General features: G+C 38.4%; 1 protein-coding gene across 1 annotated transcript in view; it reads right to left on the bottom strand.

The window, feature by feature from the left end:
• TEX11 (testis expressed 11) overlaps positions 1 to 17,026 on the bottom strand; it is a 293,818-nt gene that overhangs the window by 262,359 nt on the left and 14,433 nt on the right. The window contains 4 exon segments of the mRNA XM_012642929.1: positions 1,764 to 1,883; positions 1,974 to 2,054; positions 13,370 to 13,528; positions 16,064 to 16,185. Of these exon segments, the coding sequence (XP_012498383.1) occupies positions 1,764 to 1,883; positions 1,974 to 2,054; positions 13,370 to 13,528; positions 16,064 to 16,185 (482 nt within the window).

Raw genomic sequence — 17,026 nt, 5'->3', positions numbered from 1 at the left:
TAGACATATAGATGAATGGAACAGAATCAAGAGTTCAGAAATAAACCCTCACATTTATGATGAATTGATTTTTGACAAGGGTGCCAAGACCACTCAAAGAAGGGAAATAGTCTTCTCAACAAATGGTACCAGGACAATTGGATAGTCACATGCAAAAGAACAAAGCTGGACCACTACTTCACATCCTACCTGAAAATTTCCTCAAACTAGATTATAGAACTAAATGTAAGTGCTAAAACTATAAAACTTTTAATGTGGAGAAACTGGAGCCCTCATACACTACTGGTGGGAGTGTAAAATAATGCAGTCCCTATAGAAAACATTCTGGCAGTTCCTCAAAAGGTTAAACAGAGTTAGATTTACCATGCTACCCCAGCAATTCAACCTCTACACATATACCGAAGAAAAATAAAAACATATGTACACACAAAACTCTGTACATGAATGTTCACAGTAGAATTATTCATAATAGCCAAAAATTGGAAACAACTCAAATTTCCATCAATGGATAAATGGATAAATAAAACATGGTATATCCATACAGTGGAACATGCTATAAAACTTAAACCTTAAAACAGTTATGCTAAGTGAAAGAAGCTAATTACAAAAGACCACTTATTGTATGATAGTATTTATATGAAATGTCCAGAATAGGCAAATCTATAGAGACAGAAATTAGATTAGTGGTTGCTAGAGCTAGGGTCAGAAGGAATGGGGAGTGACTGCTAATGAGTAGGGGTTTCTTTTTGGAGTGATGAAAATGTTCTAAACTTAGATTGTGGTAAATATTGTGCAATTCAGTGAATAAACTAAAACCACTGAATAGTACACCATAAATGGGTGAATTTTATGGTATATGAATTATATATCAATAAAGAGGTTAAAAAATAAAAATAGGGGGATTATACTGGAAGTTATTTTTGGTTTTATTTTGTTTTGTTTTGTTTTTTGGAGACAGTGCCTCCCTCTGTTGCCTGGTTAGAGTGCATCACAGCTCACTTCAACCTCAAACTCCTGGGCTCAAGCAATCCTCCTGCCTCAGCCTCCTGAGTAGCTGGGACTATAGGCATGCGCCACCATGCCTGGCTATTTTTTCTTTTTTTTTTTTTTCTACAGACGGGGTCTCACTCTTCCTCAGGCTGGTCTCAAACTCCTGAGCTCAAGTGATTCTCCCACCGCAGCCTCCCAGAGTGCTAGGATTACAGGCGGAAGCCACCTTGCCTGGCCTGTAGGATTTTTAAAGCAAACTCATCACAGTTTACATTTGGTCAACTGAAAATGCACACCTAACTGCATGATAACAAAAGGAAGAAACCTACAACATAAACAGAGGTAAAGCACAATTTTAAACACTGTGATAGTGGCAGACTTTTAGAAAACATCAACAACTCAGTACAATTGCCAATGAGAAGGCTCTTTTCCCGCAATTATTTTAGGCAGACTGTGAATATTAGAGAGAGTCACAAAGAGAGATAGGTGTTTCAAGTAGAGGCTGCTGCCATAAATAAATGACAGATATTACATGCAGTGGTTGAAAATGATGTTTAGCTAAATATCAGTCTTTTCACCCTCGTCTACCTCCACACAGATTCTAATCACCATTAGTAATGTCACCTTCAGATATGACGGAGATAAAAAAGGCAAATTAATACCCTATAAAAGGCCAGTGACACATGACTTTCTTCTAATAGGATACATCTCATCACTTTTGCATTTTCATATACAACATGCCCTGCTGGAAGTCTCTGGTGCCTTATACTTACTGACTCTGCTTGGTAAGAAAGCACTTTGAAGAGGTCTTTCTCAATAGCAATCTTCTGCACGGTTAAGTGGGCCTCACTGGAGCTCCTCTGCATTAATATGACATATAATTGCTCCACACTCTGGAAAATAAAACCACAATACAATATTATAATGAGAATAACCACAGATGTTACTAATAATTGCCATAGCTAAAAATCATGGGAACTTACAGCCATGGCAGCTTGAAAAAATTCATCAGCAATCAGAGCATTTCCAACATTCACCCACCCTTTTCCTGTTTTCATATTCATCTAGAAGAAGAGAGAAATTACAAAATAATGTTTAAAAATTCACACGTCCCCCAAATTGGTTGGGGGGTATTCAATAAAATATTTAATCCTCTGTTCATGTTCAGTAGCATAGCCCACAGAAAACAAAAGCAACAGTCAGCATTTAGTAGAGTTCTGTGTTCTGCTTTGAACTGCATAATTTAAGAAAACTGGTCTTAAGAAAAGCAATAATAACAAAAAAATTAATTTACTTGAAAACACATCTTCTGAGGAAATATTAAAAGAAAACATTGGGATAATTTAGATAGGAAGAGATAGTTCTGAAAACTTAATGTTTCACGTATTTGAAGAAAGTTATAGGATAAGCATTAGACCATAAGTCAACACACTCGGGTTGCAGTTTTTAATTTTATCTCTAATAAAACTTTCATTAATCCAACAAGTGTTTATTAAGTATCCTTTACATGCCCGGCACCCTGATGGAGCTCACAGTATTGTAACTGATAGATATCTAAATAAATTATTGATATGTAATATGCACAAATGCTATGAAAGCAAACAAGGACTGAATAAAAATGGAGGACTGAGCATGCGGTACAGCCACCCCTTCTACCATAAACTCCTAGATATGATAATACATAGAAACAAGAGAAAATATATGCAGTATATATTTTTTGTTATTCAATAAGTCCTGAAAAATGAGGCTTTTTCAATGGACCTGAAATTATGAAGAACCTCTGAAAAACAGACAGCAAATGGGATGACGCAGAAATCCACATTGCAACGTGTACAAAAATGCAAAATATGGAAACAGTAGAACAAAATGTGTGAATAGTAGAAGCATCAGGCACTTGGCTTCCCAAAAAACGGTTATCTTTCCCCCTCTTCTCCATAAAGGAACAGCGAATACAATTACTTGGGCTGGAGAGAAATAGAGTTCCAGGTAGCTAACAACACATGTCAATGCAAAATATCCATTCTCAAAAAGGAATGCAGGATATGTTAAAAAATAATAATAAAACAAAGAAAAGAAAAAAAATGCAAAATATCCAGTCCTCCCATCCCATCAGTCGCCAGTTATAGTACATAATGTGACACAGTATTCACAAAAGATGCTCAAAGAACTTCAAATGAAATATGAGCAAGAATTACCAAACTATTGAGGGAAACCAGCACCATGAAAGGACATCACACTCAACAAACAGAAAAATACCTGAGAAAACAGAATTAAGAGAGCTAGCAGATAAAAACATAAAGACAAATACAATTATTATCCACAGAGTTAACATGCTCAAGGTTGGCCACTGTGGCTCACACCTGTAATCCTAGCACATTGGGAGGCTGAGGTGGGAGGATCGCTTGAGGCCAGGAGCTCAAGGCAAGCCTGAGCAAGAGCAAGGCCCTGTCTCTACCAAAAATAGAAAAATTAGCTGGGCGTGGTGGTGTGCACCTGTAGTCCCAGCTACTCACAAGGCTGAGGCAGGAGAATCCCTGGAGCCCCAGAGCTTGAAGTTGCAGTGAGCTAGGATGACGCCACTGCACTCTAGCCCAGATGACAGACCTTATCTCAAAAATAATAATAGTAATAATAATAATGATAATAATAATAATAACCTGCTCCACTTAGTTTTCATTGTTTGGAATCGACAAAGCCCAAAATGTAAATGTTAGAGATAAGTGACAGAAATTGGAAGGTTAAAGGGGAAGAGAGGTAGAGAAATGGTAAAGGTATTAATATCCTCACGAAGTAGAAAGTAAAGATATAATCTCCAAAATTGATGGAAAAAGAAATAAAACTTTAGGAGAGAGGATGGAGCAAGATGGCCAAATAGAAACCTCCAGCAACCATCCCTCCACACAAACACCAAATTCAACAAGTATCCATGCAAGGAAGCACCTTCAGAAGAATCAAAAATCAGATATGCAATCACAGTACCCAGTTTAAAAATTATATCAAGGAAAAGCACAGAAAAGACAGTCTTACATGGCCTACGCCACCCCTCCCCCATCCCCCTCAGCACACCCGGTGGAGATAGAATCTGTGTGCCCAGGGGAGGGAGAGTTAAGTGATTGTGGGACTTTGCCTTGAAACTCAGGGCCACCCTGTCACAGAGGAACACAACACAGGGCAGAATTCTACCAGTACCCAAGGAGGGAGCATTTAGACCAGCCCAGCTAGAGAGAAATCCTCCACCTCAAAGCCCCAGTTTCAGCTAACCCCACACCAGCTGATAAAAAGTGGGCTGGGGCCTGGAATAAATTCATAAAGCAGTCAGGCCACAAAGGCTGCAGTCCTTGGGCAATTCTTGCTGCTGTGCTGATTCAGAGGCAGTGGACTTGGGGTGCACGTGACCCAGTGAGACACCAGTAGCGGCCACCAAGCCAGTGCCTGTGTCACCCTTCCCACAACTACAGGCAGGGAGAGGCTTCTTCCTTTTGGGCAAAGAAAAGGGAAGCGTTCAGAGGACTTTGTTTTGCAACTTGGGTACCTACTCAGCCACAGAAAAATAAAGTACCAAGCAGACTCCTGAAGTCCCTGATTCTAGGCGTTAGTTCCTGGACAGCATTTCTAGACCTACACTGGGCCAGAAGGAAACCCACTGCTCTGAAGGGAAGGACCCAGTACTGGCAGGATTCACCACCTACTGACTAAAGAGCTCTTGGGCTTTGAATAAACATAAGAGATAGCCAGGCAGCAGTTACCACAGGCTTTAGAAGAGACTGGGCTGGCCGGGCGCGGTGGCTCACGCCTGTAATCCTAGCACTCTGGGAGGCCGAGGCGGGCGGATTGTTTGAGCTCAGGAGTTCGAGACCAGCCTGCAAGAGCGAGACCCTGTCTCTACTAAAAATAGAAAGAAATTAATCGGACAGCTAAAAATATATAGAAAAAATTAGCCGGGCATGGTGGCGCATGCCTGTAGTCCCAGCTACTCGGGAGGCTGAGGCAGGAGGATCGCTTGAGCCCAGGAGTTTGAGGTTGCTGTGAGCTAGGATGATGCCACGGCACTCTAGCCCGGGCAACACAGTGAGACTCTGTTTCAAAAAAAAAAAAAAAGAAGAGACTGGGCTGGCTTAAGGTGTGACCTTGGCACAGTTCCAGCTGCAGTGGCCATAAGGGAGTACCCATGTCACTCCTCCCCCAACTCCAGCAGCCCAGCACAGAGAATGAGGGAGTGAGACACTTTGCCTGGTAATCCAGGAAATTCTCCTGTATCTTACCCAAGTCCACCAAGGTAGTACCACCAGGAGTCTGCAAGAGTCACAGGATTACCAGGCTTGGGGCACTCCCAGTGTTGATATAGCTGCAGTGACCTAGATCACAACTCTCAATTCCCGTTGAATATCTACAAAGCCTTATCAAGAAGGACAGCTTTAAACAAGCCCAGACTGAAAAGATTAGAATAAATACCTAATTCTTCAATGCCTAGACATCAATGAACATCCATAAGCATCAAGAACATCCAGGGAAACATAACCTCACCAAAAAAACTAAATAAGGTACCAGTGACCAATCCTGGAGTGATGTACATATGTGACCTCTCAGGCAGAAAATTCAAAATAGCTATTCTGAAGAAGCTCAATGAACTTCAAGACAACACAAAGAAGGAAATCAGAAGCCTATCAGAGAAATTTAACAAAGAGATTGAAATAACAACAAAAAAAAAATCCAGCAGAAATTCTGAACTAAAAAATTCAATTGACAGACTAAAAAATGAATCAGAGTCTCTCGACAGCAAAATTGATCAAGAAGATGAAAGAATTAGCGAGCTTGAAGACACGCTATTTGAAAATGCCCAGTGAGAGGAGAAAAAAGAAAAAAATAAAAAAGAATGAAGCACGTCTACAAGATCTAGAAAATAGCATCAAAAGGGCATGTCTAAGAGTTATTGGCCTTAGAGAAGAGGTAGAGAGAGAGATTGGGGTACAAAGTTTATTCAAAGAAACAATACAGAGAACTTTCCTAATCTAAAGAACAATATCAATATTCACATACAAGAAGGTCATAAAACACCAAGCAGATTTAACCCAAACAAGACTACCTCAAGGCATTTAATAATCAAGCTCCTAAAGGTCACAGATAAAGGAAAAGTTCTTAAGAGAAGCAAAAAGAAAAAAAAAGAAAAAAAGAACATATAAAGGATCTCCAATACATCTGGCAGCAAACTTCTCAGTGGAAACCTTACAGGCCAGGAGAGAGTGGCATGATATATTCAAAGTGCTGAAGGAAAAAACCTTAACCCTAGAATATTATATCCTGCAAAAATATCCTTCAAACATGAAAAAGAAATAAAGACTTTCCCATACAAACAAAAGCTGAGGGATTTCATCAACACCAGACCTGTCCTACAAGAAATGCTAAAAGGAGTTCCTCAATGTGAAAAAAAAGGATGTTAATGAACAATAAGAAATCATCTGAATGTATAAAACTAACCGGCAACAGTAAGTACACAAATACAGATTATTACTATAATTGCAGTGTATAAACCACTCATATTTTGAGTAGAAAGACTAAAACACAAACCTTGGAAAAATAATAACAACAATAACTTTTTGAGATAGTATAAAAAGATATAACTGTAAACAACAAAAAATAAAAAAGCAGGGAGATGGAGTTAAAAGTGTAGAATTTCTTTTTGATTTCTCTTTTCTCATTTGTTTGTAAGCAGAGTTAACATGTCATATATGTCAACAGAAAATAAGCCAAACTCTGTAAAATAATTTTAAAAAGATTTATTCTGAGCCAAATTTGAAGACCATGACCCGGAGCCACACTCAAGCCACTCTTGAGCAAGTGGACTTGGTGTGGCTGGGTTACAGTTTGGTTTTATACATTTCAGGGAGACAGGGGTTACAGGTGAAGTCATAAATCAATACATGGGAGGTATACATTGGTTTGGCCCGAAAAGGTGGGCCATCTCTAAGGGGGGGCTTACAGGTTATAGGTAGGGTTAGAGATTCTTGACTTGTAATTGGTTAAAGACATGAAGCTTCATCTAAAGGATTAGAATATTTTAAAATAAGGAGCTGTTTATCAGAGATAAGCCACCCATATATTTGTTGTGTAAATTGAGGGCCTGTAGGTTTGTCTTGTATATCTTTAGGCCTGTTATTGGGTTACAAAGGGTGTCCCCAAGAAGGGAGGGGGGCATGATGAGGCATGTCTGACCTCACTTCTCCTGGTAGGCAATTTAGTTTTAGGATAATCCTTTGGCCAAGAGGGAGCCCATTCGGTCAGTCAGCAGAGGGTGAGCCTTAAGATTTTATTTTAGTTCCTATATGTTTAAAATAATTGGTTATAAAATGTTTTTTTTGCAAGCCTTGTGGTAACCTCAAATCAAAAAACCTACAATAGATACACAAAAAATAAAAATCAAGAAATTGAAACACACTACCAGAGAAAATCACTTTTAACAAAGGAAGACAGGAAGGAAGAAAGGAAGGAAGGAAGAAAGAGAAGACCACAAAACAACCAGAAATCAAATAACCACATGACAGTAATAAGTCCTTACCTATCAATAATAATATTGAATGTAAATGGACTAAACTCTCCAATCAAAAGACATAGAGTGGCTAAATGGATAAATGAACAAGGCCCAACTATATGTTGTCTATAAGAAACACACTTCACCAATAAAGACACACATAGACTGAAAATAAAGGAATGGAAAAAGATATTCTATGCAAATGGAAAGCAAAAAAGAGCAGGAGTAGCTATACATCTATCAAACAAAATAGATTTCAAGACAAAAACTGTAAAAGGAGACAAAGAAAGTCATTACATAATGATAAAGGGGTCAATTCAGCAAGAGGATATAATGATTCTAAATATATATACACCCAACACTGGAACACTCAGATATATAAAGCAAATGTTATCAGAGGTAAAGAAAGAGAGATAGACCCCAATACAATAATTGTTGGAAATCTCAACAGCCCACTTTGAGCATTGGACAGATGATCCAGACAAAAAACAACAAAGAAACATTGGACTTAATCTGCACTGTAGACCAAATGGACTTAATGGATATTTACAGAACATTTCATCTACAGAACAGCTGCAGAATATATATTCTTCTCCTCAGCTCATGGATCATTCTCTAGGATAGACCATATGTTAGGCCGCAAAGCAAGTTTAGGAAATTCAAAAAAATTTAAATCGTATCAAGTATTTTCTCTGAATACAATGGAATAAAACTAGAAATCAATAACAAGAGGGACAGTGGAAACTATACAAACACATAGATCTTAATCAATATGTTCCTGAATGACCAGTGGGGTCAATGAAGAGATTAAGAAGAAAATTTTAAAAATTCTCAAAACAAATGAAAATGAAAACACAACATATCAAAACCTATGGGATACAGCAAAAGTAGTAGTAAGAGGAAAGTTTATAGCAATGAGTGTCTACTTCAGAAAAGGAGAACACACTCTAGTCCGGGCAACAGAGCAAGACTCTGTTTCAAAAAAAAAAAAAAAAAAAGTTCAAATAAACAACCTAATGATGCATCTCAAAGCACTGGAAAAACAAGAGCAAACCAAATTTAAAATTGGCAGAAGAAAAGAAATAATAAAGATCAGAGCAGAAATAATGAAATTGAAACAAACACACACGCGCAAAAACAAAAGATCAAGTTGGTTTTTTGAAAAGACAAACAAAATTAACACACCTATAGCCAGACTAAGAAAAAAGAAAGAAGACCCCATATAAATAAAATCAGAGATGAAAAAGGAGACATTACAACTGATACGGCAAAAATTCAAAGAATCTTTATAGACTGCTGTGAGCAACTATATGCCAATAAATTGGAAAACCTAGAGGAAATGGATAAATTCCTAGATACATACCAACCTACCAACATTGGAGGAGGAAATCCAAAACCTGAATAAACCAATAACAAGTAATGAGATAGAAGGAGTAACAAAAAGTGTCCCATCAAAGAAAAGCCCAGTACCTGATGGCTTTACTACTGAATTCTACCAAGCATTCAAAGAACTAATACCAATCCTACTTAAACTATTCCAAAAAATCGAGGAGGGAATACTCCCAAACTCATACTAGGAGGCCTATATCCTCCTGATACCAAAACCAGACAAAGATCCAATAAGAAAAGAAAACTGGCCAGGTGCGGTGGCTCACGCCTATAATCCTAGCACTTTCAGAGGCCAAGGCAGGAGAACTGCTTGAAGCCAGGAGTTTGAGACCAGCTTGACTAAGAGCAACAACCCCATGTACACAAAAAATAGAAAAATTAGCTGGGCATGGTGGCACGCACCTGTAGTCCCAGCTACTCAAGAGGCTGAGGCAGGAGGATCGCTTGAACTCAGGAGTTTGAGGTTGAAGCGAGCTATGATGACACCACTGCACTCTGGCCCAGGCAATAGAGCAAGACCTTGTCTCAAAAAAAAAAAAAGGGAAAAAAAGAAACAAAAACTATAAGCCAATATCTCTGATGAACATAGATGCAAAAATCCTCAACAAAATACAAGCAAACCAAACTCAACAACATGTTAGGCCAGGAGTGGTGGCTCACGCCTGTAATCCTAGCACTCTGGGAGGCCGAGGCAGGAGGATTGCTTGAGCTCAAGAGTTTGAGACCAGCCTAAGCAAGAGCAAGACCCCATCTCTACTATAAATGGAAAAAAATCAGCCAAACAACTAAAAATAGAAAAAATTAGCTGAGCACGGTGGCACATGCCTGTAGTCCCAGCTACCCAGGAGGCTGAGGCAGGAGGATCGCTTGAGCCCAGGAGTTTGAGGCTGTAATCAGCTATGATGATGCTACTGCACTCCACCCGGGGTGATAGAGCAAGGCTCTGTCTCAAAAAAAAAAAAAAATCACATGTACCCTATAAATACATACAACTATTAATATTATGAACCCATAATTAAAAATAAAAAATTGAGAAAAATAAAATTTAAATATATTACTTAAAGTGTTAAAAGGGAGCCATCAGATAAATTAAAAATAGTATAATATTAATATAACCAAAAAAATTGAGAGGGGGGTAAGGAGAGGTAATATAATATAATATGAGATAAATCCTCATCTATTATGACAGCAAATAAACAGATCATATATAAAGCTGATAAATCAAGAATTATTGTTATGAGCAGAAGTATGTCCTCCAAAATTATGTTGAAGCCCTAACCTCCAGCATCTCAGAATGTGACTGTGTTTGAAGATAGAGCCTTTCTTTAAGAAGTGATTAAATTAAAATGAGGCCATTAGGGTGGGCCCTAATCCCATCTGACTGGCATCCTTATAACCAGAGGGAATTGAGACACACAAATAGACACCAGGAATGAGCATGCACAGAGGAAAGGCCATGTGAGAACACAGTAAGAAGGTGGACATATGCAAGTCACAGAAAAAGTACTCAGAAGAAACCAAACCTGCTGACACATTGATCTTGAACGTCTAGTCCCAGAACTGTGAGAAATAGTTGTTATACTGTATTATTTTTTATTTGTATTGTTTCTTATTGTTGTATTGTTATTTTTTATTGGATTTTCTTTGTAATATTTTTGATCCTTGGTTGGTCAAATCCATGGATGTGGAACCCAAGGCTATGGGGGGCCAACTGTACTTTCCTTAGTAGATTTGTCTTTGAAATCATATAAATATTTTACATAATTATAAAATAATATTCAATCAACATGAGAAAAAAAGCAATCATTAAAAGTCAAAAGCAGGGCGTGGCACAGTGGCTCACGTCTGTAATCCTAGCACTCTGGGAGGCCCAGGTGGGAGGATTGCTTGAGTTCAGCAGTTTGAGACCAGCCTGATCAAGAGCAAGACCCCGTCTCTACTAAAAATAGAAAAAATGGGCCGGGCGCGGTGGCTCACGCCTGTAATCCTAGCTCTCTGGGAGGCCGAGGCGGGCGGATTGTTTGAGCTCAGGAGTTCGAAACCAGCCTGAGCAAGAGCGAGACCCCGTCTCTACTAAAATAGAAAGAAATTAATCGGACAACTAAAAATATATAGAAAAAATTAGCCGGGCATGGTGGCGCATGCCTGTAGTCCCAGCTACTCGGGAGGCTGAGGCAGAAGGATCACTTGAGCCCAGGAGTTTGAGGTTGCTGTGAGCTAGGCTGACACCACGGCACTCTAGCCCGGGCAACATAGTGAGACTCTGTCTTAAAAAAAAAAAATCTCACTACTCTGTACTTCTCTCAATATCACTGGTTCTTAAAATTTGGTGTGCATGAGAATTTCTGAGAAATTTTTTCAAATTATAGACATACCTAGATTTCATCCCGAACCTAAATGAACCAAAACCACCAGTGAATGGTAGGGCCTGGACATCTGTATTTTTAACAGGCTTCACAGGTGATTCTAGTTTTTACCAATATTTAAGAACCACTGCTTTTTATTTTCTCCCTCAGAGGACTCAACTACTCTTGTGGCTTCAACTACCACCTTCATATAACTGGCAAATCTATAGGCCCAGTCCTGACCTGTCTCATAAGCTCTAGTCTCATATATCCAATCTTACTGTCACCTCAAATGCAACAGGTCTAAAACTAAGAGTTACAAGTCATTCCTCTACTTCTGGCTTTCCTATTTCTGTTCATTGTTCCATAATTGTTTCAAATAATAAAAATTGTGGCTTATAAATCGTGACTTATTTCATCATGTAGCATAATCCAGGCAGACTAAATATGTTTTTAAAGAGAAAAATTATCTTCCAATCAACATATTTTTGAAAGAAAATTCTTTTAAATTGTAGGCTTCCTGCACCAACATCCTGTTCTCCACTGCATCAAAAAAGTACTACACATAGAACAAGCACCCAAATATCTGATTAAGAACTGCTACATGAAGTGAGACAGTACATGGGAAAAGGTCCCAGGGCTGCAGCACCTACTGCATCTACCATATCCCTGATATTTGACAAGCAGTGAAAAACAGCTGGAACAATATTCCTTGATATGCAGAATGGTAAGAATTAAGAATGAAAGCATTTTAATATCACACAGTTCACCTGTGTGCTAAATTTCTCCCACAGATAAATTCCTAACACTTCCTTCCCTATATTTACAGAATCTAAGGCTCCTGGGAGCAATGATATCAACATTTATCTGAGAATTAAAGAGATAGAATTGTTCTCTAAACATCCTAATAGAGGATTGGACTCATGAGTAAGTGTGTTATTGATTAGATTAATTGCAATTATTCTATGCCTACACGGAAGTTGTATACAGTTTCGTTTATGTTCATAAAGATAAATACTTAATAGTAAATTCTATTTGTTGTATACAGACAAAAGCCATTTATCTTTACAAATTCAAGCAGTCCAGAGGTTCACCCTTTGGTTTCTTGCTTCAATGTATCCTTTATAATAAGGCAAGATACTTTCCATCAACGTATTTGCTGTCACTACACTTGTTGAAAACCAGTAAATGTCAGCACACTAGATCTTGTCCATTTAGCTAAAGCACTAGAACTTTGCTAGACAGTGGACCACATTTTAAGCATCCAAGAAGATGAATTTCGTTTGGGGTTTTTGTTTTATTCTTGTTCTTGCTGTTTGCTTCGCAGGTATAAAGAACTATAGGTTTTCTCAGTAATTCATGCCAATGTTCATCAATTCACCTCATGAAGAAACTATTCTTTACACTTTTAAAATCTAAATCCCTCTCATAGCAACACTTTTCATTCTATTATTAATGGAAAGGGGAAACTACTATTTGATGGTCCTTCAGAATCCTGAAGGTTTTGATCACCTCTTCTTCACAGGAAATAATCCATGTCCTTCAACATTTCTTCAAGTTCTCATTTTCCCACCCTTTAACAATCTTTGTTGCTCACCTCCAGACTATTTCTTACAGTGATGCCTTTAAACTTTTATTAATAAATAGCTAACCTCTGAAAAATCATAAAACTGAGGGAGCCTATTTGTTTAAGAAACAAGTCATTCTTGGCTGTTTTTGGTTGTCTTAACAAATCTCCATCTAAGAACTGGTCAAAACATTATTTAAACGGCAGGAATACTACCTAATTGTATAGTAAAAACATTCCTCATAATATGAGTCACGCCGAGCGCGGTGGCTCACGCCTGTAATCCTAGCTCTCTGGGAGGCCGAGGCGGGCGGATTGTTTGAGCTCAGGAGTTCGAAACCAGCCTGAGCAAGAGCGAGACCCCGTCTCTACTAAAATAGAAAGAAATTAATCGGACAACTAAAAATATATAGAAAAAATTAGCCGGGCATGGTGGCGCATGCCTGTAGTCCCAGCTACTCGGGAGGCTGAGGCAGGAGGATTGCTTGAGCCCAGGAGTTTGAGGTTGCTGTGAGCTAGGCTGATGCCACGGCACTCTAGCCCAGGCAACACAGTGAGACTCTGTCTCAAAAAAAAAAAAAAAAAAAAGAATGAAACACAATATGAGTCACAAAATATATACGTACATTTAGCTTTCTGCTCTTCATTTATAAGCAAACCTACTCTCTTGGTAATTGCCCAATTCCACAGGTTTACTGCCATTTCTTCAACCTGGTCAAAGAGAAATATTTCCTTAGCCAGTTAAAATACTGTCCACCTCCAATGATATTTTCATTCTTGCATGTTGTATGCTTATATAACTATTGTGGCTCATTTCCAGGCCCTCCACAATCTACTCCCATCCTACTTCTCCCCCAGAAAACTTACCCACTGTCAGAGTAATCATCTCACTGTCCCCTGAAGACAACTTGTTGATTCCTATCTATGTGTGTTTATTGATAGTGTTGGCTTCGCCTGATATGCCTCCTCCCCTCCCTTTGTCTTTATGTAACTCAAATCCAGTTAAGTCTCGCCAGCAACATCCATGAAGTTTTCAGCAACCACTACAATCTACATTGCTCTCTCTTTCTTCTTTGAATTCCTATATTTATTAAGTTTCACACAACTGAGCATTAATTATACTACTTTGTATCATTTATTCTTTAACTGTTTCAGTTATTTCCCAACTAGGCTCCTGGATATCAAAGGTCATGTCTTATATAACTTACATAGTACTTACAGTACTAATTTGTTGTTTTATTATGTTTTTTCTGGGGACTAGGGGGCAGTTTCTAATGTTTCTTTTGGGGTTTATATTTCTATACGATAGAACTCAGTCAACTGGATGCAAAACTAAATCAAGCTCATAGTGTCTAAAGGGAAAAATGAAGACACAAAACACGTGCAATTGGGGATAGGTTGGTTTCTGAAAAGAGACCTCTGAAGGCAATAATTGGTCCTGGATGCTACTATTGCTTGAGACCAATATGGCATAGCCCTGGCCTAAATCTCCCAGGGTGCTATGGTGAATATAATAGAAGCTATATACCATTGTCTTACAATAAACATATTGGTAGTAATATGACTAATAGAAAAAATAACTGGATAAGCCAAAAGAACCCCAATTTATGCACAATGGTAGTATAAGATTGTATTTTAGTTTCTTGGGTTTTTTTAAAGACAGGGTCTTGCTATGTCACCCGGGCTAAAGTACAGTCACATCATCATAGCTCACTACAACCTCAAACTCCTGGCCTCAAGCAATCTTCCTGCCTCAGCCTTCTGAGTAGCTGGGACTATAGGTATGCACCACCACACCTGGCTAATTTTTCTTATTTTTGGTAGAGATGGGGGTCTCGCTATGTTGCCCAGGCTGATCTTGAACTCCTGGCCTCAAGGGATCTTCATGCCTTGGCTTCCCAAAGTGCTTGGATTACAAGCGTGAGCCACTGCACCTAGGCTGTATTTTAGTTTTAAATGTTTCTCCAGTGCCACTTTTTTCACCTACAGTTTCACATTTTTCTCATGAGCTTCCATTTAAACAGATGATTTATTTAGTATGGCTGCCATTTCACTTACTATTCTGAGCTAATTCTCATGCCCACCTCCATCCCTCTTACATAGTATCCCCATGCCACAGGTGATCTAATGATGACTTTCACATGAAGTATTATTTGATTTGTATCACTAAAAACACATGGAGTTACTACTCACTCCAACTTTCCCAGAGGAACAAATGATTTGATGTATTAAGGGGGTAAATGAACATCCAGACTAAAACAGCTCAAAGAAGCTACCTTTTCTGGCATTTTGGAAAGCAATTTTGCAATATGTAAAAAGAGCCAAAAATGTTCATATCTTTTGACCTAGTATTAATAATTGATCTTCTGAGACTCTATCCTAATAGTCCAAAATGTGTAGGGGGATAATCTTTGCACTTAGTACTGCTCCTAATGTCATTATTTATAAAAGTGAAAAATGAGGAACAATATAAATATCCAATAATAAATACTTGAATTATGATAAATCCCTTTGATCAAATTGTATTCAGTCATTTAAAATAGTGGTTATGGCTGGGCGCAGTGGCTCATGCCTATAATCCTAGCACTTTGGGAGGCCTAGATGGGAGGATCGCTTGAGTTCAGGAGTTGGAGACTAGCCAGAGCAAGAGTGAGATCCCATCTCTACTAAAAATAGAAAAGATTAGCCAGGCGTGGTGGCACACGTCTGTAGTCCCAGCTACTCGGGAGGCTGGGGCACTACTGGGTAGTTTTCTACTTTGCTGCAAAGGGAAGGAAAAGAGAACTATTATTTAGTGACTAACTACTATCTGTCCAGGACCTTATATATGTTATTGTGTTTACTATTCACAACAACACTGGGAAGTGGGTATTACTATTATCATTTAACAGATGAGAAAATGAAGCATAGAGAGGTTAAATAATAAACTTGAGCACATATTTTCCATTGGTTTCTAAAACTTTATTTTCCCTAAATTAGGCTTGAAAATCCAAAATAGATTTCTATGTGTTTAGCAATGATTAAGCATGAAGAATTTTTTTTACTTATGCATTGGTTAAAATGATGAATCATTAAAACTTATCATAGGCCGGGCGCAGTGGCTCACGCCTGTAAACCTAGCTCTCTGGGAGGCCAAGGCGGGCGGATTGTTTGAGCTCAGGAGTTCGAAACCAGCCTGAGCAAGAGCGAGACTCTGTCTCAAAAAAAAAAAAAACTTATCATAAACAAAATTATTTTTATACCAACCTGAGCATCCTGTATTTCAGCCATAGACTCCCTGTTAGTATTTGCTATGTCCATGAAGAGTCTATCAATTGCCTCAGGTATGCTAGGTGAATTTTCTTTTCCGATCAGCTTTTCAATAATTTCTGAAATAACAATGAATGATAAATGTGCTGTGAACTATCACCATTGGCTAAAAGTAGCAAATCATTTTGAAACCTGTTCCTAGGTCACTGGCCAAATGAATATAGCATGAAGGACCTTGAAACGATCCTTAGAGTAAAACCAAACTAGAGATAGTTTCTTTAAGCTAGAGTACAATTTTCAAATAAAATCTGTATTCCTTGGAGTCATTTGTTTATAACTTAATCACCATTACTCATTCTCAGAAAGTAAATGGCATTGACTTCACAAATAGTAATGTTATTATAGGAAATCTTAAAAGTACAAAATAGAAGTTAATACTGCATTCAAAACTAGAAAATGTAGAAATTCTGAGGAAGACCTGGATATGTACCCTGTAAAATTGAAATACTTAATATTTTCAAGCATTTGACAGACATAGCAAAGTTATGCTGGCTCTGAAGTCTTGACCTTACTTTGTGAGAAAAAAATGACAGGCCCAATTAGCAACAACAATAACCAGTTATTGAATCTGTACAAATGATGTCACTGTTTTCTAAACAGTCTGAGCTCCAGATTCTATATAGCTGAATGTTACTAGGCCATGGAATTCCATAAAACCCAAGCATTAGCTGGGTGTGGTGGTGCATGTCTGTAGTTCCAGCTGGTCAGGAGGCTAAGGCAAGAGGATCACTTGAGCCCAGGAGTTCGGGACCAGCCTGGGCAACACAGCGAGATCACCGTCTCAAAAAAACAAACAAACAAAACAAAAACAAAAACAAAAAAAACCCAAGCATAATGTAGGATCACAACTGATACCCTTCATATTATCAAAATTGAGGGTTTTTTCCAAACTCATGTAAC

This window comes from Propithecus coquereli, unplaced genomic scaffold, assembly GCF_000956105.1.
Source record: "Propithecus coquereli isolate 6110/MARCELLA unplaced genomic scaffold, Pcoq_1.0 Scaffold101, whole genome shotgun sequence".
In the NCBI taxonomy this organism is placed as follows: domain Eukaryota; kingdom Metazoa; phylum Chordata; class Mammalia; order Primates; family Indriidae; genus Propithecus; species Propithecus coquereli.
This window is presented reverse-complemented; position numbering and strand designations above follow the sequence as displayed.